The 26,408-nt window shown below is 44.0% G+C and overlaps 2 protein-coding genes and 1 non-coding gene across 5 annotated transcripts in view; all 3 read right to left on the reverse strand.

Moving 5' to 3' along the window:
- LOC114767791 (putative methyltransferase NSUN7) overlaps positions 1-19,473 on the reverse strand; it is a 31,912-nt gene extending 12,439 nt beyond the window's left edge. Inside the window, exons 1-10 of one of the 3 annotated variants that reach the window (XM_028959509.1) lie at positions 19,395-19,473; positions 17,941-18,352; positions 12,479-12,537; positions 8,333-8,472; positions 7,260-7,412; positions 6,084-6,267; positions 4,853-5,099; positions 4,609-4,752; positions 2,874-2,975; positions 1,273-1,393 (exon numbers count right to left, since the gene is read on the reverse strand). In XM_028959509.1, coding sequence (XP_028815342.1) covers positions 1,273-1,393; positions 2,874-2,975; positions 4,609-4,752; positions 4,853-5,099; positions 6,084-6,267; positions 7,260-7,412; positions 8,333-8,472; positions 12,479-12,537; positions 17,941-18,286 — 1,496 coding nt within the window. In that variant the 5' untranslated portion in view covers positions 18,287-18,352; positions 19,395-19,473. Of the gene's footprint in view, positions 1-1,272; positions 1,394-2,873; positions 2,976-4,608; positions 4,753-4,852; positions 5,100-6,083; positions 6,268-7,259; positions 7,413-8,332; positions 8,473-12,478; positions 12,538-17,940; positions 18,353-18,883; positions 19,068-19,394 lie in introns of those variants that run through there. The other 2 variants (XM_028959508.1, XM_028959511.1) reach the window with 2 other exon arrangements.
- Positions 13,804-13,962, reverse strand: LOC114768664 (U1 spliceosomal RNA). The gene has a single exon (XR_003743108.1). It is a non-coding gene; the product is annotated as a U1 spliceosomal RNA (small nuclear RNA).
- A 2,678-nt stretch (positions 19,474-22,151) lies between the features above and the next one.
- LOC114768264 (neuronal acetylcholine receptor subunit alpha-9-II) lies at positions 22,152-26,343 on the reverse strand. The gene is made up of 5 exons (XM_028960451.1): positions 26,149-26,343; positions 25,482-25,636; positions 25,169-25,349; positions 23,705-24,056; positions 22,152-23,017 (listed from the first exon to the last, which is right to left on the reverse strand). Exons 1-5 carry the CDS (start codon positions 26,341-26,343, stop codon positions 22,314-22,316), a joined length of 1,587 nt encoding a protein of 528 aa, XP_028816284.1. The 3' UTR covers positions 22,152-22,313.
- Positions 26,344-26,408: the final 65 nt, after the last annotated feature.

Consider the following 26,408-nt stretch of genomic DNA (forward strand, 5'->3'; position numbering starts at 1 on the left):
GCATCATCACAAGGCACATGCAGTCCCACAAGAAAAGCAAACCTTGATAACAATAAGATAACGACCAACTGTTCACGGAAATGAGACAGGGACGTTTAAGCCTTTACAGTTGTTCCATTTCTGAGGGCAAATAGCCTTAAAAATAAATATCAATGAAGACATTGATTTGAGCATAGAGCTTAATAACAATACATCTTGATGTCAATAAATTGAGGACATCTTTGACAGCCAATGAGTCACAGCTGGATGAAAATTCCTCATGGACTCATTATGGATGCAGACTAAACGAGGGGAGTGGCTTGTCTCTCCCATTAAAGATAAACAATCATTTCAGGCCAGACAAAAGCGAAGAAAGCGACCCGTACAGCAGCCATATGCACACGACCAGCCATAACCAGACCTCCGCTGGTCCTTCAGGACCCCCGTTCTGAAATCTTTTAATTCCAGCCCTCATTAGTACCAGACGGCCAATCAATCTAATTACACACAGGCCATGCTCTAAACACAGAAAGCCCGCGGTGACAAAGTACTGTGCGGGGGGTCTCCAGGAATTACCAGCAAAAATGGGGCCGCTTAGTGAGGACCCGTTCACTTCACTTAACATTCTGCGCAGTGGGCGCTGAACGACAGCGGCCGTTTCACATGGCAGGATGATGCATATGGGGGTACCAAGTTTATTACCTAAGCAGTTGGCCAACAACGAGGCATTTAGTGGGCAGCTATTTTCGTTCTTATTACTGTTTTGTTATTCAGGAGAGATAAAGGAGCATGCACACATCACTTTAATACTAATGACCCAAACTCCTGATGTCTAGATTCCCAGCTCTGCTTTCTACAGACACATCGACAGCTAAGATATTTAATGCAACAGAATACCAGAGCATATTCTGTTGTTAGCTTGTTTTGACCCATTTGATAATAAAGAAGAAAAATATTTGTGTATATATTTTTATATGTATGTGTTTGTGTGTGTGTATATAATATTTATTTATTTATTTTCCTGATAAACTATAACAGATCCCAGCACTGCAGATTTTTTTTTTTTTTTATTTCTTTCCTTGAAGTGACTAAGAAAAATTAAATCTATTCTCCAGACCGTCAGCAGGGGCGCTAGACCTGTGTAATCTACAAACATTTCAGTTTCATTTTTTTCTGACAATTTTGACAACAATTGGCACTTTTGTGGGCTTAAAATGGTCATAATTGTGTTAAGGCTGATGTCAGTGTATTCCATGTGTACTTATGAGCAGTGCCGTGCATGCACGTATAAACCTGAAAGGCCGCAGTTTGGACTCTTGCTCCCGTGCCTGTGCCAGCGCTGCCGTCAGCAGCTCCTCATTCTCGTCTGGGTACACGGAGCAGGTGGAGTACACCACGGCCTGAACTTTCGGGACTGCACACGCGGAGAGCCCGTCCATGGCGTGATGCAACAAATGCAAACCAAACACAACGACTCAGCTGCATTGATGAATATTAAGACGTCCATAAACATTCACACCGACTACACCTGCACAGAGTCACATGATTATTGCATCACATCTTGGAGAACTTCATATCTTGAAGAAAGACAATTGAATCAGACAGGAAGAGTCTCTGGAGTGCTGTTTGCAAGTATTTCAGCGTTAATGTGTTCTAATCATTAATAAAGAAAATCCTGAAACGTCTTTTTTGTTTTATCTATTATTTCACAGTGCCAGCTATTGTAAGTTTTGAGTTAGACTGTTAATTGGCTCATGGAGTCAGAAGTTTCTTCCCTCCCAAAACTAATTATTTATTAACAAACTCCCATCTGTGTCTTCACGGATCACTAAAGAAGGAAGGTGCTAATGAGGAGCTTTATTAACCAGTGGCTCCCCACAAGTAAGAAACTCGTGCAGTTAATACACTTCGAATGTGAACAGACACATAAAGAAGGGAATGTGAGTGAAGGAGAAAGATATTTCTCATCAGTACTACTATGCGTTCATACAGAGAGCGAGAGAGAGGTGTGTAGGTGTGGCAGTGAGCAGCAGGCTGGTAGCCTAACAGGGGAACAGCTCTCTCATCGGAACATCGACTGGCCCGTAATCGATCCCCACGTGTCGTTAATTAACCAGACGTGAGCGTGTGGGTTGGGTGGATGAGTGGATCGAGCACGATCGCAGCCTGATTAAGTCCGCATAAAATAGCCTTCCCCGCATCGCCAGCGTCACCTGCATCAGAAACTACTACACGGCGCACCAACAGAGGAGCAGGCGGTAACGACCTCTGTCACTGTGACCTGCACTTTCTCTGGGTTCATTTCAGCCATTAAGCAACCAGATGGGAATTTGTCCTACAAATGTCTGTGTACCTGTGTCTGGGTGAGAACTCAACTGTGTTCTTCCTGAGTCGGGACTTATTTAAAAAAAAAAAAATCCTTTAATAAAAAATAAAAATACTCACATCTTTTGTTTGCTAATGCTTTTAAATTACAATTCACAAATTCACACCCAGACTCCCTGCTCTTCCAGCAGGTTACTATGGTTACACAGATTAGTTTGCCACTTTACGGCTGGTGGATTCATTCAGAGCGGTGATTAAAAATGACATCCGGAATGGAGTATTCACCGCGCATAACGCAGTTTGGTTTAATGATCACTGTTGTGAATTAATGTGCCAGCCTCAGGGTAGCACAACAATCCCCACGACCAAAGAAACAGTCTGAAACAGCGGCAGACCCGAGTTTAGAAATGCACATTTCGCTTGATCAGATACACCAAAGTGACCGCGGTGTATGAATGGTTATCCACCCCGAGTTGTGCATTATACCTTTTCAAAACGTGCTTAGTTCAGATAAAGTAAAATGGACAAAAAGCCTTTATGGCTACTTTTTTGGAAGTAAAAGTACTTACACCTCAGGGCGTGGTTCACTAGATTTTTTTGTTGAGAAACTAGAGAATCCAGTATGCCTCGTGAAATGGAACCCTGGGAAAGGTCCCGGAGGAGATCTATATCTAAAAAGAAAAAAGCACACAAAGGATCATATTTTCTCCCTTTTTGAGGTTTTGAACATAGTGACTAGAACCTAGAAGCCCACTTACAGCTACTCAGCCCCATACCCTGTAAAGTGTGAGGCGCTGTGTGTTCTGCCAGAATTAATGCCTTCAGTTCTTCATACTACTGTAGCTCAACTATTGGTTCAATACTCCCTACTTGCCTCACTGAGATTTGGCCATCTGTTCATCAGTTCTCCATCCTTGAACCACTTTTGGTAGGTTCTGGCCAATACAGACAGGGTACATCTTAAAAGCTCTGAGGTTTCAGAGATGCTATGTGCAGCCATTACAATTTGGTCTGTGTCAAAGTCACTCAAATCTCAAACCTTTCATTTTTTTGTTCCAAAGGAATCCCACCCACTGCCAGTTGCCCCTGTAACAAGCTTATCAATGTTATTCACTTCGCCAGTCATAATGTCTGGAAAGAGAGGTTAAAATTGATTTATTACCTGTGACACTAGGCTAAATAATACTAATAAGGGTCAAAGGAGTGAATAGTTTGTAAAAAAAAAAAAAGAGAGAGAGAGAGAAAATGTAATATTGGACAAAAAAAGTGAAGTGATTGTCATTGTGAACACAGCACACGGTGATACAACGAAACATGTCCTCTGCACTTAACCCATCACCCTTGGTGAGCAGTGGGCAGCCATGACAGGCGCCCGGGGAGCAGTGTGTGGGGACGGTGCTTTTGCTTAGAGGCATCTCAGTTGCACCTTGTTGATTCGTGTTCTGAACAGGTAACCTTCCGATTACGGGTCCATTTCCTTACCACCTAGGCCAACACTGCCCCATAGAATTTAAGATTGACAAAGCTGGGATTCGAACCCTGGTCGACTGTGTCAAAGACTGGTGACACAAGCAGTAGGCTGCGGTGCTTACTAAACACATAATTTTTTAGATTTTTGCCTCATTTATGCAAGAGAAGATAATAATCCATCACTCACAACGCCCACATGAGAAAAGCAATCTCTCCATAAATATAATAACTGCTTGTACCTCCTTTAGCAGCAATAAACGCAACCAAAAGCTTCCTATAATTCCATATCACTTTTTCACTCTGAGGCTGGGGAAATTCAGCCCAGTCGTCTCTGCAGTGTTGCTCTATTGGTACCTATTGGTACGTTTCTAAGCATGACTGGAACTACATGTAAATAAAATGGTTTTGATGCACACCTACCAGTATTTATCAGTACTTGGTATTTACCCACACCGTTGTGCAAGTAATTCAAAATAAAAGAAAGTCAGCCATTCAAGATGTCATTCATTATCATTAATTTTTTATCAAGCACTGATTATGAAAGAATTGGTTGCCATCAATCAGAATTTGGCCCAGAAGTTGATTGACAGCATGCCAGGGGCGAACTGCAGAAGTCGTGAAAAAAGGGTCAACACAAAAGATCTAAAAAAACACTGAAGCAGCAAACTTTGAAAACCAGTATTTGTGTCATTCTGAAAACTTTTGGCCATGACTGTAATTAAATGGTCCTTTGGAGGGTATTGTAGAAAATACCATATATGTCTGAATTAAGAATCTTATGTCTGAGGTTGTCTTAGATTCATGCCAATTCTGTAGTGTAGATTGGTAGTGTACCGCCATTCTCCTGCAACAAATACTCCACTGGATTGCACACAGCTGACACTGAGCACTGAGGCATGAGCAGGACGAGATGAACCTTCTGGACCCTCACATCACACACATCCAGAGAGATGAAGTCCTCTGGAATCAGCTTCACATCTGAAAAACAGACACATCCAACGGCCATTCCTCTTACACACGCCCCTCCAGAGTGTCAGTGCTGGGCCATCTCTTGGTATGGGAACATGCACACACTCACTCCTGCAGCCCACGTTGTTCAGGGTCTCCTGCATCTCTTTTCCCCTAGCAGCTTGCTGCTCCCCACCACACACAAGCACTTGGCTGGGTGTTTGTGCTCCACTGTCCTGAGGCAGCGGTGGCAAAGAGGCAGCAATGGCAGCCACATGTGCCACAGTGAGCGCTGAGAAGGACCCAGCCATGAGAACGTCCCCTTCAGGCACCAGCAGGGGGCGAACCGCACATGGCCCTAAACAGCAAGACTTATCCTAGAAAACAACAGATATAGGAACAGATATTATTTCCCAATTATGTAGCTTATGACCTATGACCTACAAGGTCACGGCTTCATTGAACTAATAGCTGGACATTTTTGAGCTAAATATAAAGCTTTACCAGTTCTCAGAATCAGAATTCAATTTTAATGTAATTCAATGCATATTTAAAATCAATTGTAATATATTTGACCAGGCAAAGACAGCAAGGACATCTTGATCCATGAAAAAAGTACATTAAGAATTAAGAGAATTAAGTTATAATTGAGTGCTAATTTGCATTAAGCTTAGTATTTGCACCACATTCAGATAGTTTTCTGTGTGTGTGTGTGTGTTTCTGTGAAATCCCTCTTTTCACAGCTATGTATGTATGAAATATATGCATACACACACACACATATACATATCTCCCACAAAAAAAAACAGAACACAAGAAAAAACGTTTCTAAAGCTAGATAACTTTTCTTACACATACAAATCAAGACTGGTCAGTTGGTCTTAATATAAAAAACAAGATTTTCTGACTTGTTAAGATTTCATTTTTTGCTAATTTAATGCTTATAATGTTTACGTTTTATTAAAGCAAAAGCCATGTATTATATTATATGGACACATATATCAATATGTCAAACTTGAACAGATATCCAATGGGATGTGAATGTTATGTTGTGTTGAGGCAGCTCTGAATATATGTCTCGCTTCCTTCCTATATGTCTCGCTTATTCAAGTCAGTGGTTTCCCTTAAGGCTAATTAAAAGGTTCTTGTTGTATTGTTGCAAACTGATGTTCACTTTTCTTCCTGCTGTTGTTAAAAAAACTAGAGTTTCTCTCAATGATATACCATCGTAAACAATTTTTGCTCCATAAAATGATGAAGGAGGTGAGGTCAAAAGTAGCTTGCACAGTTAGCTTGTGCAAAAGGTACAAACACATTTATTTTCATTACATTTGAAATAGAGGACCTGGGAGTTAAAGTACCTGGATAAGCAGTTTGTATTGGCTGAGAAGTTTGGTCCTGGACAGCTCAGCCTTCTGCTGTGGAGTAAAGACCAGAAGGTCTTGGCAGTTACGGTCGTGACAGAAGCTCCGTCTCTCCAGCCGGCCAACTGAGGTCACCTGAGAGAAGCCCTCTGTCTTCAGCAAGTCACACACCTCTGCGAGGCTGTGGAGAAGGACAGATCCTGAACAGCAATCACATTCCTCAAAAACACGAAGAACCGTGATCATCGGAAGATCTATAAAGTGCAATGACCACATGAAGGACAATGATTCCACACCCGTCTTAATCTAGACTCATCTAGAGACAGGGCTAGTTGGTTCTGATGTTGTGCTGAAGCAGCAGTGACCTCCTGGGTGTAATTCAGAGGGAGAGAGGGAGAGTGTGTGTGTGTGTGTGTGTGTGTGTGTGTGTGTGTGTGTGTGCGTGTATACGTCTTATTGCGCACACACTGATTGGATCTGTCCACAGCCTGGTGCCAGCGATTTACAGCCTGGGGAGAAACCCTGTGTGCCGTTCGAAATGAGGCACGACCCCGTCCCCCACATATCCTACCACACACAGTCTGCCGTTTTAAATAAGGCGTGTCACCTGGGTGTTCAGGGCAATCGAGATAGAATACATGAAAACATGCTTAAAAACACACACACACAGACACACTAGGGTTGTAAAAATATTGATTAATATTGGGTTAGACAGTGTAGATACAAGACAGTGGAGTTTTTTCCTCCTGTTTCAGCAACGTTGAAAAAGTATATACGTCCTGTTAACTTTTTAACTATTAACCGATTAGCCTCCTGTTATTATATCAACTAGTGGTTATGGAAAAGAACTCAAAGAATCACGTTGGGGAACGAGGTCAATAAACTGTTAATTTAACAGAATATCATTGACATTACCAGTCGCAGCAACCCCAATGACCTGACTTGCATAAATATTTATCATGTAACACTAATATACACTTTTACCATATCTCATAGTCATAGTTATCATACCTTATAGTTATGTTACCGCTAACTCACACTTAGTTTCATCTTAATTTTAAAAAAAGGTTTTGTTGCCCGTAGTATCAACAATTTCAGGGTTATCGGTATCGAGCAGCTATCCATATGAACCGATTTCTTTCAACACGTAGCCCGCAAAAACGTCTGTCTCACCTGGTTTTCAGGGTGTTGACCCAGGCATAGATGGGCTGGCAGGAGGCTCGAACCTGCATCTCCCTCACGCTGTCTGGCAAAATGGTGTCTATGGTCACTAGGTTGTGTTTGATCCTGCAGCGCGCCAGAGAAGCGGCCAGCCTAGTCTTGGACCTGTGGACGAAAGAAGAACGACTCTACTACTGTATGGAAATGTTTTTTCATGCTTACTAACCCTTTATTGTTTTAGCCAATTATTGGTTTTTAGAACATTAACAAAAATAACAACATAGAATACAAAGAGGAAAAAAAGCTCACAAGAAGTATCACCAGGGTGCCAAAAGGCCAACAAAGGCCACCTGATTGTTCAACCCTTTTGGGTGACAAATGGCAAGTATAAAAAATGTCTCTCTTTTTTATCAGCTACTGGAGGAACTTCTCATCCAGCTTCTGGGCCCTGCTCCTCTTCTCCCCCCGCTTCTTTCTGGAGCTAGCTCCCCTGCTTTCTGTCTCTTTCCCGCTCTCTCCTTTTCTCTAATTAGTTTTTTTTTACCATTTTTTTACAATATTTACATGTAACTGCAATAGTAATCTACCAGTGAGATTGAGATTTCTAATTTAATTGATTAGAACCTGTTCATTCCTGTAACTTCTATTTTGCCATGCGTATGTATGACCAGGTAAACTCAATCAAATGATTGATAATTAATGTGGTCAGATTAACAAGGTCAACGCAGTCCCTCATGCCCTTCCTTCATCGCTGGAATTTCTTTATCTTCCCACAGCATAACATTATGTAATAGTGCTCCACAAAAAGTTCACCAGACATCCTTAGCATGAGGACAAATTTACATGTCTCCGGTCTCCTGTGCAAGGGTCAGAACAAAAGTCATAACGAGATGCTGTGGCACCATTTTAAATGCCCGGCACTAAACTGAATGCAGTGGATTGTGATTTTCAGGTCATTAACTGCCTCACTAAGAATAACCACAAACGGCTGTCAGATTTACCGCGTGCAAGCATGATTCACAGTTAACACCTCCGGTGTGACGGTAGACCACTTTTCTCAGCCAATTCTCAGAGATTCCTGTTACCTAAGCAGGTGCTCCTCCACCTCTCTGACCTCTGGGACCTCCTCCTCCTCAGGTTCACTGGACAGAAGCTCACGTGGGAGGAACTTTCTGTCCTGGAAGTCGTACAGCATGACAGCCACCAAACTCATCATGTCGTCAGGCTAAAGAAGACAAGAACAAAAAGCAGGTACACCCCGATCAATACTTCAAACTCATCAATTACCGTCATTAGCAGATCTTAGACGCCATCAGTCTACGCAATACAATAAATGGCTGTGTTATATTACCGCCATTATGGAGCCAATCAGCACAGAGATCCATTCTTTAAAGAGACTTCATCCGTCAACACCATGAAGCGGTGGACGCATCACCATACATTAACAGTATTGATTGGTGTTTGACTAATGGTTAAACTATAGCGAAAAAACTCTTAATTCTACTAAACCACACACACACACACTGGGATTGTAAGGAACATCCTGTGATGACCTTTATACACCAATAAACTCAAAAGGTGGCTGCTTAAAAAAAACAAAGGTGAGAGTGAGCATGCTACAACCCGCTGCCACACCACCACTGGCCCGGTGTGTGGTGCTACAGAGGAACGTTTGCATGTTTTTGTGAGGACCAGCTAAGGCAAGAGAGGAGAGTCTTGGGGGAAGAGGGGGCGGGGTTCTGGTCTCCTCCTGCGCCCCCTTCTTCGTTTGTTCATTTGTCCTCTGACAAGGTTGGACCCCAGGGCTCAAGTTCTTTTCTTATCCGTCGCCCGGCAACTACATCCCCAGGTGGGTCAGTGTCCGAGAAAAACGAGGTCCACCCCTGCTGCAGTTGCAAGGTTACCATGGGGACAGCCCTTGTTGCCTAATTCTTCAGTGAATCTTAAAAAAGGGAGACGTCCACCGCCTCCATCACCTGATCACCCACGTCACCATCCGGCCGTACAGGATGTTTTTTTTTTTTAAGTCTTGTTTTATGCTTGAATGAGACCACGCCACAGATGTTCAGATCACCCAAGGCCGTTGTTTTACAAGCAGGTACATTTTCTGCCCCCCCAGCCTCCGCCCTGGCTGCCCCCACCCTCCCCTCTCTCTCCCTCTCTCTCGCTTTCTATTCCCCTCTTCATCAAGGTTGAACTTTATGGATGGCATGGGTGGAGGCGCAGGGGTAAAGTGAGTTCTAAAGAGCGCTTCATTGTGTCTGGGGTTTATGGTCGCTCTCTCTCAGGATGCAGAATAACGACCTGCCAAGCCGCCAGCACAGGACCCATTCATCCTTTACTGCAGCCATATTTCATGCTCTGTGCGTGTGTGTGTGTGTGTGTGTATAATGTGCATGTTCTCACTCTGTGAGTGTTTATGCTATCTGCATGCATCTGTAAACAGGGTGTGTGTGTGTGTGTGTGTGTGTGTGTGTGTGTGTGTGTGTGTGTGTGTGTGTAAACATGTGATGTACATGCATCTGTTCAGTGAGAGTCTGCATCTGTTGTATTTGCTAAGCAGCATGTTTAAGGATGACATACTGCATCTCCACCCACTTAATTTGTCTGTTAATAGTTCAACTGAGAATCATATAAAAACGTACTATTCAATCTAATTAAAAAAGAAGAATCATTCAGTTTCTTTTTTTTATTTGGAAATTCATAAAATATTCATTAAAAAGTCAGGACAGCATGGGGCTTTTGTGGATTGGGAGGTCACATGGGACATTCGCGCACCAGCTCCATGATTCCATTCTGTCCACAGCATGCCCATTCGGTCAAGAGAGGAGAAGGTTGTATGACACCAGGCCAGGAACATGGCCACAAGACTTCAGGCTCTGCATGCCCATCTTGTCATTAATATGTCTCACACCCACTAAACGGGGAAATCGAACTAGATTCCCTGTTGATTCTAACCAGCAGCTCAGGTGGTTATGGAGGAGATATTAGCAGAAGCATGAAGAGAATACGTAATGACGGATGAATGCTGACGCTTGTAGGATGAGCAATTACAGTGTGGGCCGTGATTAAATGGATTCCAACCATAATATAACATAATTACCTCCAGGCATGAGCAGGGACTCAGTTTTAGACATAATCTAACACTGTTGAACCAACAGATTACGGTGTACAATGAAGGATGAGACTGCATGTGTCCTACAGACAAGTGTTCGTTTTTAATCAGATTTCATCTTAAATCTGATTAAAAATGTTTTCAGCATGTTTTTACATCAAATCAGTTGTTGTTAACAAAGTTAAGGTTATTATAATGTTATTAGACAGAGAAGGTTTCCTCTCACTTTTGTATGTGTTCCATGATAAGACTAATCATTTTGCATGGATTTGATTTAAGAATTTGTATTGGCTGCATAGATAGACTCTTGGTACCATGCCCTGTGCATTGACATGTTTGATTACTTCAGTAAAGATTTCACTAGTGACATTTTAGATGCTGTGGTTAATATGGTTTTAAAAAATAAAGAGTAATTAAATATATTTTCAACCCAATAACAATCTATGTCCAAATCATATTGCTCCTGTCACTAAGGGGTTCACTAAGAAAACAGACATGGTACAGTAACACACAGAGAACATAATAAAATCATAATGACCAAAGAAGAACTAGACAGCAAGGATGCATAATGCATGTAACAACAGGTGCACACAATCCAAAAATTGGGAACACAACACACGGAACATTTTACTCTGATATGGAACCGGTGTATCCCGAAATGTCAAGTTCTGACAGTACCCTCTCCCCTAGGCACATCTCTGGTGTGCCTCAAAATCCAACGGGAACCTCCAGCAGACAAGGAGTGGTGGTCACAAGGAGTGGTGGTCACTTGCAGTGAAAGTTGAGCAGGCCCAAGTCCAAACCCAACAGCCATCGTGGCTGAAAACCCGAGCACAATCTGCAATCATCCGCCACTCCTGTCGTCGTTCTGAAAACCCCTTCAGTCAAATCAATCCTCCTCACTGCAGAACGGCAGAGAATCTTGACCCCACTGTGGACCGTGGTGAGCCCAGTGACATTACTAGTTATCCTCCACCCCATCATAGACCATGATGAGCAGGGGGACCCTGCTGGATACCACAGATGTCTGCTTCCATTAGTGGGGAGTGGTGTCCTAGCGGTTAAGGAAGCGGCCAAGTAATCAGAAGGTTGCCGGTTCAGATCCCGAACCGCCAAGGTGCCACTGAGTACCGTCCCCACACACTGGTACTGTGCCCACACCCTGGGTGCCTTTCATGGCTGCCCACTGCTCACTAAGGGTGATGGGTTAAAAGCAGAGGACACAAATGCAGAGGACACATTTCATTGTGTGCACCGTGTGCTGTGCTGCAGTGTTTAGCAATGGCAATCACTTCACTTCACTTTTAACATGAAAGTAGGTGAGGTTTGAACAAGGGTCTTGAACAAGTGTGTTACACACTAGGCTACAGTGTGCATCTTAAAATGGATTGAGTGCCAGGGAAAAAGAACACAATTGCACAACTCACCGACAAAGGGGTTTACTAAGCAAATAGGCATCGCACAGTAACGCACACACGGAACATAATAAAATCCCAATGAGCAGATAAATTAAACATGTAACAACCGATGAACACATTCAGGAAATTGGGAATACAGGGAACATCCATTGAAATGACAGCTCCACATATTGGTCTAAAGATAAATTCATTTGCTTATTTTACTTTATCATGATAATATTCTAAATGAGGTTACTGTTCTTTTGGCATGTTTTCATGATCATGAAGACGTTTGACATTTTGTTTTGTTTTAGTCCAGGCACAATGTTTTTTACAGAATTGTATTGTCATTAAGGAGCTGTCAATAAATACAAAATCTAAATGTTTTTAAATGTCAGCAATTTACTCATACTCCATCATGTCATAATGTAATACAATATTATAAATAATTTGTCAGGGTTTAATCATCGTCTATACTCCTGCATCGTTCCTCTAACTACAGTTGTGTACAGCTTTTTGTGTAACCTTTTAATATATTTAAAAAATATTATTATATTAAATTGTAATTCACACTTATTTATCACCATAACTATAGTGCAGTATTGTATATATAACGGTACAAGGACATGATTTGACATTTATCATTTCTTCACATTATCATTTCTTGCCTTATTCTGACATTTTCACCTGCTGCGTCTGAATACATTCAAACAACTCACCATTGGCTGTGTGAGGAATAAGCAGCTGTCAATCATAATGTCTTCCAGAAGATCTTGATCTGTGGGGACCAAATAATGAAGTTACATATTTCCTCACACACAAAGAGATGAATCAGCTTTTTTGAAGGGGTGGAGTAAGTCTCATTTCTGGGTTATGAGGAGAGTAGTAGTCAGCACTTCCAAGCAGCCAACAGGACCCTTTAGAATCTCCTTTGTGGTGCTGTGGGGCACTGGTTGGGCTAGCAGGTAAGGAAATGGACCCATAATTGGAAGCTTGCTGGTTCAAACCCTGAACCGCCAAGGTGCCACTGAGGTGCCACTGAGCAAAGCACCGTCCCCACACACTGCTCCCCTGGGGCCTGTCACGGCTGCCCACTGTTCAACAAGGGTGATGGTTAAAAGCAGAGGACACATTTCATTGTGCTGCAGTGTTTCACAATAAGAATCACTTCACTTCCACTTTTTTAGAATTGAGAATTACTTTTTTTTATTAAGGTAAGCAGCTAATACTAATAATAAATAACTTAGATGGTTTCCTTATAGGAGCAATCTTAAATTACTTTTGGATAAAATGTTAATCCCTCTGAAACATGGGTTGCCTGCAACAATGGTGCACAACGCAACAAATGCATTCAGCACACGTAGTTCCTACCTCCTCTTAATATCTGGGGGAACAGTAGGTAGCTTTAAGAGCCTCAAAATGCAATTTCCAAATTGCACACCCTAGACCAGAGTTTTCTATTTGACTGTCTTTGAAAGATTTTGCATCCTGATCTTTAAAAACCTATCGCCATGTTTGCAGTTGGGAATTGACTCAAGATTCCACAGCAAATGAGAAGACTTCTGCCAATATTCGGACGCTTCTATTTCTTTAGAGGACACTTCTGATGTCGAAGCTGGTGCTCATGCAATTTGCACGTTGAAAAAAACACTCATGGCTGCAAGCATGTGAGATTGACAAAGACCCCAAATCCCTAAAGGCTGGATAGTCGGCAGATCGTAGCTTTAATCTTGAAGAGCACATGGGAGCTCTCCTTTGTCACACAGTGACAAAGGCGTTGCCATGGCAGTGACAAACTGTCCCATTTATACACGGTGGAAGGGAAATAAAGCATATTTGTCCACATGATTGGATGGATGTTCTGATGAGGAAGGAAATACACATTTTTTACATTTGCGGTATTTATCAGACGCCCTTATCCAGAGCGACTTACAATCAGTAGTTACAGGGACAGTCCCCCTGGAGCAACTTAGGGTTAAGTGTCTTGCTCAGGGACACAATGGTAGTAAGTGGGGTTTCAACCTGGGTCTTCTGGTTCATAGGCGAGTGTGTCACCCACTAGGCTACTACCACCCCAGAAATTATGCAGTCGAGATTCCCACATTTGGGGAATTTGCAGGGGTCAGCACAGCCGAAGTGCAATGGCCTCGGCCCTGGGTGAACCGCCTTCTTGATCGCGGTATCTCCCCTGCCAGGTAAGTAATCAGTGTCATTGCTGCATACAGTTTACCCTTGATTTGGAAAGCTCCACGAACACACACACACACAGGCATACACACGTGGATGTTAATGATGAATGATGATTAGACAGGACCTCCAGCATTTCAGCTCAGAATCATTACCTCCATCGTAGTGGTCATTATCAGCCATTATCGTTATGTTATATCCTCAGTTTTTCTGCTTTACTGGTAGAAAACCAAACGCTCTCGGCTCGACTGAGCACACTCAGTCACTTACACACTCTGGGCGTGGCACATTAATAAGCCGAAAAAAACTCAGAGAATGACTGCAGAGGAGTAAAAACCACAGGGGTGGAACAAGGAAGAGTGTTAGAAAATGAATCAAGAAGACATTCCCCACACATTTCTTTTTTTATTTTATTCAGTAGATATATAAAAAATATTCTTAATTGTACCAGTGAGACTGGCAACGGACTTCACACATCAGTCGCCCAGAATCGTCTACTTAGCACAACCTTGGATGGAATTCTCCTGTTCCTGCTGCAAACTGAGCAACGATTTTCTCAACAGGGTGACACTGAAATCTAGTAAAATCAGGTGAAAGGGGAACAGATTGACAGGAAACGTGTACGTAACAAATTCTGTCCTTCCCAGGAGGAATAACGTCTTCCCGACAGGAACATTGTGCGTTTGACAAGGCAAGTGTGTCACTCATTTTATCTGGATTAATCTCACACTCTCAAGATCACACCAGATCTACTCGTCAAAGACTGACCATTGACCGCTAGAATAGACCAAAGAATATTATGCCTTAAGAGACAGAAAGCAACTTCTCTATTCAGAAGGACGCAACATGCATACATGCATTAAAAGAATAAAACGATTAATTACAAACCTTCCATTACAAAACAAACAGCAGTTTTAGGCTTTAGGAAATGTAATCGCAAGGTGCTTGCTTCGGTTTCAACTCCTCAGCATCCATTTTCGCATCTCTTCCACGATAATTTAAACGAATCACCTGACAAGGGGGGGGCGAGATTTGCACATCAAATTAACATTTCATTGACGTTAAATAAAACAAATGTACAATATGCAAAACACTTTTACCAATCACCGAAACAAATTTACAGGCAGCAAATGATATAGAAACAATGGTTACTATAGAACGAACTTCATGTTTGCTAACCAAGCTGAGCTGAGGTGACCCGAAACAAACTCAACTAAAATGACAGAAATTGAGTACGATCCCAACCTGACCCCGACCAAGATTTACAGCTCTAGTATTTATAGCATGCAGGATTATACAGAGTACAGAGTTTGATTATCCTGTTGGGTGTGTTGTTGGGATTTTATACATTTAATATTTACAGACTCCCCCTCTGTGGCACCTTGCTGGATCGGGGTTCAAACCGGCAACCTTCCTTAACCGCTAGGCCACGACTGACCCACAGAAAGGCACCTGAGGACCAGTGTCTGGGGACAGTACCTTACTCAAGGGGACCTCAATGGCACCTTGACGGTTCGGGATTTGAACCAGCAAACTTTCGGTTGCTGGTCAGCTTCCTAACCCGCTCGACCACCACCGTCAACTCAGCACCTACCTCACATGGCCAACGGCTGGCTCACCACAAAAACTACAGCACCCAGTTCTGACCGCTATTTGTGTGCGCTTGTTTGATGATGTCATCACTCTTGGCCCTGATCATGCTGCAACACAATGACCCGTGATGGACGACGGCCGAGTAATAAAAGCAGAGGAGGAGGAAAGAGGAGGAGGCTGACAGATGAATACAATTCGCAGGCTCCCTGTTCTTTTTTTTGATCTTCCGTCTCGCTCTGTTTTCTGTTCCCACAATTACCCATTAATCTTTGGGTGAGGTCAGCGTCAGGAGAGCTGCCCTGTTTGGCTGGCAGTTTTAATCAAGAGCCTCCGGACGGCTTACATATTACTCATCAACATGGGTTGATATTTACTCAAGTGTTTCGGGGCGAAGGAACCGTTTTTCTTCTCAAGGGCGAGGCGATAATAAAGCGCCCCTTTATTTCTCTCCGGAAGCCCCGCAGACGCGCGCTGCACAGGTAAAAGTCGGGAAAAGTACGGAAGCCTCGTGATGGGTCTCTGAAGGGGCGTGTCTGCCCCCGCGGAGTGATAATGCTGAGCAGGTCGGCAAACGATCATTAGGCGACATCCTTCTGCCCATGCGACAAGGGGGAGATAGAGATTCGGTCACCCCAGGGAGTCGGCTGCGCGGACTGCAAGGTCACCGCAACCACCACCCAACCCCCAACCTGCATCCTCCACGTCAACACTGGAACTCGCTGGCATCCAACCAAACCTCACGACAGGCATGCGAGAAGCGAACACGAGAAATAGACATTTTCCACGATTGTGGGATTCAAGACGAGAGTAAAAAAAAAAAGCAAAAGGTTACAGCAAGGTTTGGAAGAAAGGAAAAAAGAAAGAAGGAGCGTAAGAGACGAGGTGGGGTGGGGTGGGCAACCGATTGTGCAAAAAGTGAACAGAGAAACAGGGATTTCTATCTGTCTTCGTTAACCGGGGACGAGATCTAATACGTTATTCAGCCTGTAGTGCAATAGTTGACTCTCCCGCGCCACCTGCACTGCCACATCACTCGGCCGGCCACGCCCGCTCAGTCTACAGAAGAGATCAGAGCGATAATCAGATAATCAATGCCAGACCTTAATGCCGTGATTGTGACACCTCTTGCTTTTGCCGTGTAAGTGTTTTTTTTTTTCTTTAACAGTCTGCATTACTTCGATTTTGGATCATTGTCATTCCCCTGCAGAGCAGCAGGACTCACACGACATCCGTGAGTGTGTGTGTGTGTGTGTATCGATTCTTTGGCCTTACGCTGTCCGTTTGCAGATGTGGGGAGATTAAGGACCGCTCCCAAGGTGTGTCATCACATCTAAATGTGTGTCACACACGGCGACCAGCCAATCCAGTGGCATAAAACACGGCTCTGGATCGATGTCGGATAATTAATTTCTGTTTCTTATGCCCCCATACTTGCACGGGATGACATTAGTGACTGAGGTGAGAACTACTGAGACCAGAGTTGGGTTTCAGTTTACTTTCAAATGGAACAGACAATAAGCCTTAACTGCTTTCATTTCACACATTTAATCATCATTTCTAAAAAATATTCCTTTCCATCTGTAATAGAAACACAATTCATGACAATACATAACTACATGACTACTTCCAGCAAACATGGTTTTCAACAGAAAAGAAAATCGTACGTTGAAGGTAACTAATTAGTGCTAATTAGTGCCCTGAAGAGTCCAGCATAAGCATTGTGGGAAATGTAGGCTTACCATTAATCCAACTCAGTGACTGATGGATGGCTAAAAGTCACTCTGAGCCCAAGTTCGTCCGACACGTGCCTCTTGCATAGAAACAGAAATCAATTCCTCCACCCACACCACCCCATGCCTCTCGTTGACATCATCTAATAACCTCCCTTATCGCCTCGGCAACCACGGTCCTGTGAATTTAAGCACCAAGGCTACTCCTGGCCTCTCAGATAAGCGATTATGGGCTCGGCTGATTTGTGGCACCTGGCCCTCTGCATTCTGCCGAGATATTTTTTCCTCCCGTGCTTTTCAAGCCCCCCCTCAAACCTTCTTCAATCAATCTAACTTTAATTCCCGCCGCCAATTAAACACCACAGCTTCGCCTGTGCTTATTTATTATGGGGTAGCTGCTCTAATTCAGAATTCAGAATATATAGGGTGGTAGTTGCCTAGTGGGTAAGACACTTGCCTATGATCCAGAAGACCAGAAGTCACAGGTTCAAGCTCCACTTTCTACCATTGTGTCCCTGACTGTTGCTGTGACTACTGATTGTTAGTCGCTCTGGATAAGGGCGTCTGGTAAATGCCGTAAATGAAATATAAAAAAAGGAGAGTGAGACTTCTTATGGAATAGCGAAAACATTATAGCGGCTCACACACCACCTGTCTCATGTCCTACTTACATTTGAGCGTATTGAAGGCAAGCTCATAAGCACAGCGCCGAGACGCATCATCAGACGCATCAGGCACCGGACGGGTCATCTTCTTCCCATAGCTGATGAGTCTGATGGCCACCGGCTTCTCCGGGTGATAGTTCTGGAAGACGGCGGCAGCATGGAGGTAGACCTTGCTGGCAAAGCCCCTCTGGTGCTCCTGGAGGTCCCCCGGAGGACTCAGGGAGGTCTCTGCTGGTGGGCTGTGATCTGAACCGCTTCGCTCCTGCAAGTTGAGGTCTTTAAAGCTGGACATCTGAGAACATTTCTTCTGGGTTCTAGATGGGTTACGGCGAGGGTGGTCCTGTTTCACCATGATTCCAACGTTCGGCAAACTCAGCAAACCAGACAGCTTCTGCCCTTTGACCAGATACTGTGGGAACTAAAACCAAATGACAATAATTACATCTGGCCAGCTACAAGATGGCCAAAAGTTCAAGTTTAGTCTCCAAGAGGCAATGCAAAGTTTGTAAGGATATTCATTTTGGAACATATGATTTACATCAAAGTTTGAGGCATATTTTGACATTATCTGTAGTGGTTTCTTTAAAAACAGCGAGCAAAAGAGTAAGCAGAAGGCCGGTACACAGCGGAAATATGACTGAAATCTGCTCTGACCGCACTTTACCACATTAAAAATGCCCGATGCCTGACGCAACCTGTTGACAACTTGTGTTCCAAAAGTGTAGAAAATTAACCCAAAACCCACGCTGTTCATGAATAACCTTACAAAAAAAAAACGATGGAATGTCTCCCCCTGGCCAGAAATGCTGAAGAAACTTCATTTAAACGTTTATGTCCCTAAAATTGAATCGAATGAATCAAACGATGCCCGCATTCGATTCACCGCTCAGAGCTGATGCGCAACCGAGTCATAATCTACAAAAATCTTAGCCATTTACTGTATTCTCACCCCGGTAAGTTGAGACGGGGAGAAACGACGAAAGCACGAACGTCCACGTCCAGCGGCGGAAAGAACCGAGCCGAGTTCACGCCACTTCTACCCACGAAGCTCTGAAGCGAAGCGCTTTTGATCATTAGCGACCTTAGAGAAAAACGAGGATAACGCAAGTTAAACTTTAAACCGCGGTCGGCATCTTGTCAGTGATTTTTATTTTTGAAAGAAAGAAAGAAAAAGAGAAAGAAAGAAAGAAAGAAGCCGTCTCCAACACCACGGTCGGCATGGCAACGACATGCTAAATAGTTGGAGCAAATTAGGTGCAGTCTTGTAGCGGAACCCTTTTTTCCATGAACATCACACTATCATCCACCGCACAAAATGTTTCATATATAACCTTTTTTTTTTTGTTCTTCCTATTTTTGGAGCCCGGTTTTGTTCGTTTTTAGAAATTCTTTGTTGAAACGACTCCAGAATGGCAGCAGTCCTCCGTCGTTGCATCACGATGAGCTTCATCACAACCTACCACGGCTGGTCCATGATCTTCTCACAGCTCCTCCAGCCTGAAGACATGAGCGAGTGTGGAAATGTGTGTAGACGTGGCGCCACGGGAGCAGTGAAGGTGACTTCCCAGCTAGCTGAGGGGAAGTTGGGCTGCCAGAGCCCGCTCAGTTCCTCAAATCCCTGCTTCTTCTGCATGTTGAGGAGAACCACCATCTGAGAAGGGCCTACTGGTGGCGTACCAGACTCTGAAAGCAACATCTTGTCATCCTACATATCCACTTACATTTACATTTACATTTATGGCATTTATCAGACGCCCTTATCCAGAGCGACTTACAATCAGTAGTTACAGGGACAGTCTCCCTGGAGCAACTTAGGGTTAAGTGTCTTGCTCAGGGACACAATGGTAGTAAGTGGGATTTGAACCCGGGTCTTCTGGTTCATAGGCGAGTGTGTTACCCACTAGGCTACTACCACCTATATCCAGTCTGGGGCAGGACTATAAAAAACAAAAAGTATAGACTAACTAAAGTAAAACAGCTCACTGCAGTTTCACAGTTTACTCCGTACGGAGGACCAAAATACACCAAAATACCATTTCATGACAGCCTGGCGAAATAACTATAATATCTATAATACCTGTAGACACCTGAGGATCTGAGGCCGTGAGAGTTTGAAATTCGGCATCTTTTCTGAGGAAAGGATGTCCTCTACTGGACACGACTCTGAAGTGCATGGACCTTTTAAATATGTGAACATATACAGCACAGGCTTTATTTTCTTTATTGTCATGCACATTTCCGTTGGTAGATTCTCACTGAAGGCATCAAAACTATGAATGAACATGTGGAGTTATGTACTTAACAATAAGTGGAGACCTGACCTCCACAGTCACCAGACCTGAACCCAGTCAAGATGGTTTGGGGTGAGCTGGACCGCAGAGTGAAGGTAAAGGGGCCAACAAGTGCTAAACACCTCTGGTAACTCCTTCAAGACTGTTGGAGAAGCATTTCAGGTGACGACCTCTTGAAGCTCATCGAGAGAATGCCAAGAGTGTGCAAAGCAGTAATCAGAGCAATGGGCGGCTATTTTGAAGAAACTAGAATATAAATATGAAAAATATATATGTATATACACACTAAACTAAACTATACTGACTAAAACTAAAACTTAAATACTGTACAGGTTATCTCTATAGGTGAAAAGTGAACAGGTCGAACAGGATATAACTGGACAACATCATGTAGGATGTAAATGTTTCTCCCCCTTGGAAACACACCATGGAAAGTTCTTGTTTAAGAATGTAAGATCCCTCTACGGGAATTTGTTCAATTTTTTAGCCAAATGGTTCTGTGAAAACCTGGCTCAAACTCTTGGTTCCAAGACCAGGTGTTTATCTCTGTTCTGCTTAAGTTTCTTTTTTTTGGGCTATTTTTGCATTTGTGTGCGTGTGTGCTTGTGTTGCCAGATTAGGTGTTTCATCTGAGTCGCATTTAAGTAACTCAAGAGGTCTTCAATGTGAATTTCTTTGATCTTTATTGTTTACATTTGTTGATTTTTAAAAAAAAAAACATTATAGCTTTTTACTAATTTCTTTTATCTGCCGTCTGCCTGATTAGATAACCCATCTCCCTTTTCCTCATGCCCCCCTCTCCTTTCCCAGAAGCCCTTTTCCTCTCTTCTGAAGATACCTAATGGCTACCCATGTGGGAGAACAAATAGAGCGACTTTGGGTCAAACAAATGAAAAAGTTTTCTGTTAGACTAATCAAATGCCTCTGTGTGATTTGCGAGGTGGGCGTATTAGATTTAATATCAATGAATATGTAAAACATGTATTGGTAATCAGTAATGTGTGTGTGTCTGTGTGAGGATTGGGAAATGTTCCATTCTCTACTGTAATTCCAGGCTCTTCATGAAATGGAATAATAGGGCAGTGGTGGGTACCCCTAGTGGATAAGGAAACAGACCCATAATCTGAAGGTTGCTGGTTTGAATCCCGAGCAGCCAAGGTGCCAAGGACACATTTCGCTGCGCTGCAGTGTAGTTTTGTGTATGTGTGCATAACCAACACCTGAGGGCACTGCAGACACAGAAATAAAGGTTATCTAACAACATATAACAATTTCTTTGTGTGTGTGTGTGTGTGTGTGTGTGTGTGTGTGTGTGTGTGTGTTTGTGTATTTGTATAAGCGACAAGCACAATTTTCTGGACCCCATTAGGAAAACTGTTAACTCATAAAAAAAAAAAAAACATGCATCTAAATACTTATTCTTAAATATTCTTAATTGATCCTCATAAAGATATGAAAACACATGTCAGCGAGTGTGTGTGTGTGTGTGTGTGTGTGTGTGTGATAGTTAAAATTGTACCGCAACAGCATACCGACTGTTACCAAACATAACATTCGCTGGTCATTAAATGTCCCCGACGCTGGCGTTGGAGGGGCTCAGAAATGCATAATTGATGCTCTCAGATATTACTTTACATCTTGCATGAGCTCAACCACAACACCCATCATTAGGGTCATCATTAACGATGCAGTCCATTATTTACTAAGAAAACAACTCCCTGCCTCACAAAGCCAACCAGATTCCATTGTAATCCAAGGCTGGAGCCCTAAAAAATGCACCGGTCATATTTTACACCCCACCTGCCAGACACAAACATAAACACACACACACACACACACACACACAATGAAACTGATAGGAAAATACTGGCGATCAGTTTACATGCAAAGCAGTTAGTGTTTACACTGAGGCAAAGTGTGCTTCACTTGATGTTTTATTAATGTTTCTACACATTCAGCATATTACTGTAAAAATGGGACACAAGATGACGATTGGTTTATAATAAATTCCAGCATGAGGCACACATTTGTACAAAAATCTGCTGAAGTGAAAAACACAAGTTGTGTTGAACTTGAGGACAATGACAGTTAGGGTGAGGGTGCCCTGCCCATGATGAGAATGCTCATGAGAAAGACCATAACGAAGAAAATCCACATGAAGATCCTGTCCATCACCTTGGCAACCTTCTTCCACTCCGCCCCTTTGGCGCAGTTGGCCCGCTGCTCACGGAAGCAGCTGGCGATGTACTCCACATTCCTTACCAGCTCCGAGTCTGCCCCGGAAACCAGGCCAATTCCGTGGTCACCTCGGCGACCACAGAACATGCAGTGGTTGAAGTTCAAGGCAACATCTTGTTTGTCCTCATCAGGGCAGTAGGATTTCGATGGATCCTTCAAGCATCCATTGGAATGTGACAGGTAGCTGGGAACCCCATTGTGCTCAGACTGGACGTGGGACCGAGCGTGGCCCGTGTCCTTCTGGTCACCTGGACCCAATGGCCCCTTGACGTTGCTTTTGGGCTGGTGCTTTTGAGTCTGGTGCTGGTGTTTGGCCTGGTGTGGGTGGAGCTGGTTGTGCTTGTGACCATGGTGGTCGTCCTGACTTTGACCTGAGGCACAGTTCTCCCCCACCTCGTATACAAAGAAGATCTTGGACATGTAGTCTATGATGAGGACTTTGGCCCAGTGAGGGACGGGCTTGGCCTCAGCACCACAGAAGTGGATGTTCATGATGAAGATGGTTAGTGCTGTGGATGCCGTTATCATTGTCATTGTTGCTATGTAGTACTTCCCTGTGCACATAATAGGAACGTAAAACAGTTAGCTTACAGCATACAAGCCAGCCTTGAAGAACCTGCTTTTTTGTGTTTTAACTTCATACCTACCTGGACCAAGATGGAAAAAAACATTTTACATTTACAGCATTTGGCAGATGGTCTTATCCAGGGCAATTTGGTTCATTAGGACCCAATATAAAAATACTCGTCGCTTAACAACTCAGAACCCAAGTCATTTTTAAGTAAGTGTATGTAAAAAACCCTTTTTAGTTGAAGTATTTCCTTTAAAAAAGGGTTTGAGCTTGTGTTTGAAGATCTTTAATGGCTGTTCTAACATCTAGTGGAAGCTCGTTCCACCACCTAGGAGCCAAGACAGAGAAGAGTCTAGATGAATGTTTTTTTTCCAGTCAAGCAGTGCTGGAGGATCGGAGAGGTCGATGTGCCGAGCGACGAGTGATGGGAGATCTGAGGTAGGTGTGTGGGTGTGACCCTTCCTTGGCTTTGTAGGCAAGCATCAGTATTTTAAATTTAATGCAGGCAGCTGCAGGAAGCCAGTGGAGGACATGTACTAGTGGAGTGGTGTGGGAGATTTGGAACGGTTGACAAGCCGTGTAGCAGCGTTCTGGATCAGTTGGAGAGGTCGAGTAGTGCTAAGAGGACTGGAAGAAGGTTCCTGAGGACTAAGTTCATTTGCGTACTCACCAATAAGGGGTACACTTTCGGATGGTGGCATGCTCTCGGCCACCATCAGCTGGAAGACGGTCAGGGCAAGCAGCACGGTGACACCCAAGGACACCTTCTCCCCAGAATCAGCGGGCAGGTAGAAGCCAAGCGGGGCCAGAAAGGAGATGAGGAAGCAGGGCAGCAGCAGGTTGAAGATGTAGAAGGAGGAGCGGCGCTGCAGCAGCACTGTGTAGGTGATGTCAGGGTACGGGTCCGAGCAGCAGCCGTACATGATCACGCTCTTGGTGGCCGGCATGCCGTGGCATTCCCATTCAACATTCTCCACAAAGTCGGACAGGTCGCCGCTGTCCATTGCCATGGTAATGTCCACCTGCGGCAGGACAAACTGATTTATTGCTCCGGAGTCGATCACGCAGGACCCGTATTCTGCAGCGAAAGGAGCACGTTCTCAACCAATCACAATCAGACTATAGTCCAGTTATCCACTATGCTGAGGATTTTCCATACAAATGTAGAATGAAAGCCATTCAACCCATCCACCTGAAGGGAGCTGAACTTTTAAGTTAAAAACAATTATGATTAAAAAGAAACAGGGCGGTGAGTAACCGGCCCCATAATCAGAAGGTTGCCGGTTCGAATCCTGATCCGCCAAGGTGCCACTGAGCAAAGCACCATCATCACACACTAATCCCCGGGCGCCTGTCACGGCTGCGCACTGCTCACTCAGGGTGATGGTTAAATACAGAGGACACATTTCTTTGTTTGCACTGTGTGCAAGTTCTCCCTCAGATCCAAAGTAAAGTGTTCCCCACTAGTTTCTAGAGGTGTGAACCTTCACTGGTCTCATGATTCGATTCGATTACAATTAGCAGTGCCTCGATATCGATGCATCGCGATGCATCCCAGCCATTTTCTACATGGTCGCATGATGTTTCCAAATACCAGAGTTACGGTCTCGTACGCCTGTGTGGACGCTCTGATTTGCTCCAGAGCAGAAAAACTTGTTACGTCCGCACTCACCTTGTAACAGTTATATATACTGGTAGTTCTCCTTTAAATGTTGTGGGCGGAGTTAATCGTCTGCCCCGGTCCTGATGCAGATCAACATCTCCACCAAGCAGAGGAACCGAGGTCCTTGTATTATTTCATTTTGTATTACATAAAAGCAGTAATATTTGGTACGTGTAATGTCCAAATTGGTCATGTGAACATACGTGCAGCGTAAAACTCCTACCCGGAGTGGCGCTGTTCCCAGATCAGGCTGAAATTGACTTCCACGTCATCATGATATTATTTATTATGTTCTGCACTGCATCGATGCAGAATCGTCCACGTCTGCATCTCGGTGCATCGATTATACGATTAATTTTAACACCCCTACTAGTTTCCATCTATGGCCACAGGTGTAAAAAAAAAAAAACATTAATAAGTGTCCATGCAATTTGTGCAAAGAGTGAAAGAATTGTGCAATTTCAGCAATACCTGGTTGCCATTGTAGGTCCAGGACCCAAAGGTGAGATTACACTGCTGACTGTCAAAGGGAAAGTAAGCGACGTCCACAACGCAGGAACTCTTGGTGATGGCCGGGGCGTCCCAGGTGATCTCGCCGTTGTACCGCAGCACAACATTAGTGTCCACTGGGCCAGAGAAGTCGTCATCAGCCCTGGGGGCGAGCAAGGACGGCAAGAAGAATATCCACTTTAGAAATACACGACTTGTGTGTGTGTGTGTGGGTGTGTGTGTGTTGGGGGGGGTTGCGTTGCACGCCGAGAATAATTGTACGGTGTAGCCGTACTTGTTGTAGAGCACAATGTCGGGTCGCCAGACGAGGCTGCTGGGGATGCGAATGACCTCCAGCCCGTCGTACTCTTCCTTATCCCACTTCAGATAGGCATCGTGCCATGTTTGCCTGATCCAAAGATAGGCTATAAGCACCTGATTCCGCTCATCCTGAACAAACACACACACACACACAAATAAACACAGCGCAAGTACAAGGACTCGTGTCGATCATTCGTCAGAGGTAAGATCAACTACTGTATATCAAGACTAAATAGGCCCAGCGCAGGCATATCAAGTAGCGTACATCCCTGGTATTGAATGGACACACACACACACACGCATAGAGAGCTTTTGCATCTCTTCATGTTCGTAAGCGGAGTACTGCTGTGCGTGTGTGTGTGTAATCGGTGGTTTTCAGAGTCTTATGTGGGTGCTCAGACCGGCGTGGGGGTTCGGGGTATCGCTGTCAGAGCCCGGCGCAGGAATTAGTGGTGGGTATTGGGGGGTAATCTCACCACCCCCTCTGTAATAAGACTCACACGCTAACCTACACGCAGCGAGTTTGCGGAAAGGAGAGAGTCTGGAGATCTAAGAAGCACGTTCATCCATACGCTGAATCTATTCTTCTACTGCCTGAATATGGACATTTACGCCACTGGACAGTCGTGCGGGACACTCGCCATGTCTTTGATCTGGGACAGCGTGATCTGCAGGGTGACGTTTAGAGCTTTGTCCGTGTCCTCCACCGGCCGCAGGGCACTGGAGTAGTTCTCCATCAGGTCGTTCAGGAGCTTCTGGGCGTACCAGCCTTGGGCAGAGTCTGCCGCTGCGACCAGAACGGTAATGGTGAGTGCATGAAGCCACGATGCTTCCATTCACACCGCTACAAATACATAATACAAGGCTGGAAAAGCATAACACGTGGCAGAAATTATACTCA

This window comes from Denticeps clupeoides, chromosome 18 (assembly GCF_900700375.1).
Source record: "Denticeps clupeoides chromosome 18, fDenClu1.1, whole genome shotgun sequence".
Taxonomy (NCBI): Eukaryota; Metazoa; Chordata; class Actinopteri; order Clupeiformes; family Denticipitidae; genus Denticeps; species Denticeps clupeoides.

Bases quoted from the DNA above. Each gene is read 5' to 3' on its own strand.
- LOC114768264 (XM_028960451.1), bottom strand. From the start codon at position 26,343: ATGGAAGCATCGTGGCTTCATGCACTCACCATTACCGTTCTGGTCGCA. The intron at 25,350-25,481 runs GTACGGCTACAC...GCTCGCCCCCAG, and splicing joins GACATTGTGCTCTACAACAA to GGCTGATGACGACTTCTCTG. The intron at 24,057-25,168 runs GTATTGCTGAAA...GTCCTGCCGCAG, and splicing joins GGACCTACAATGGCAACCAG to GTGGACATTACCATGGCAAT.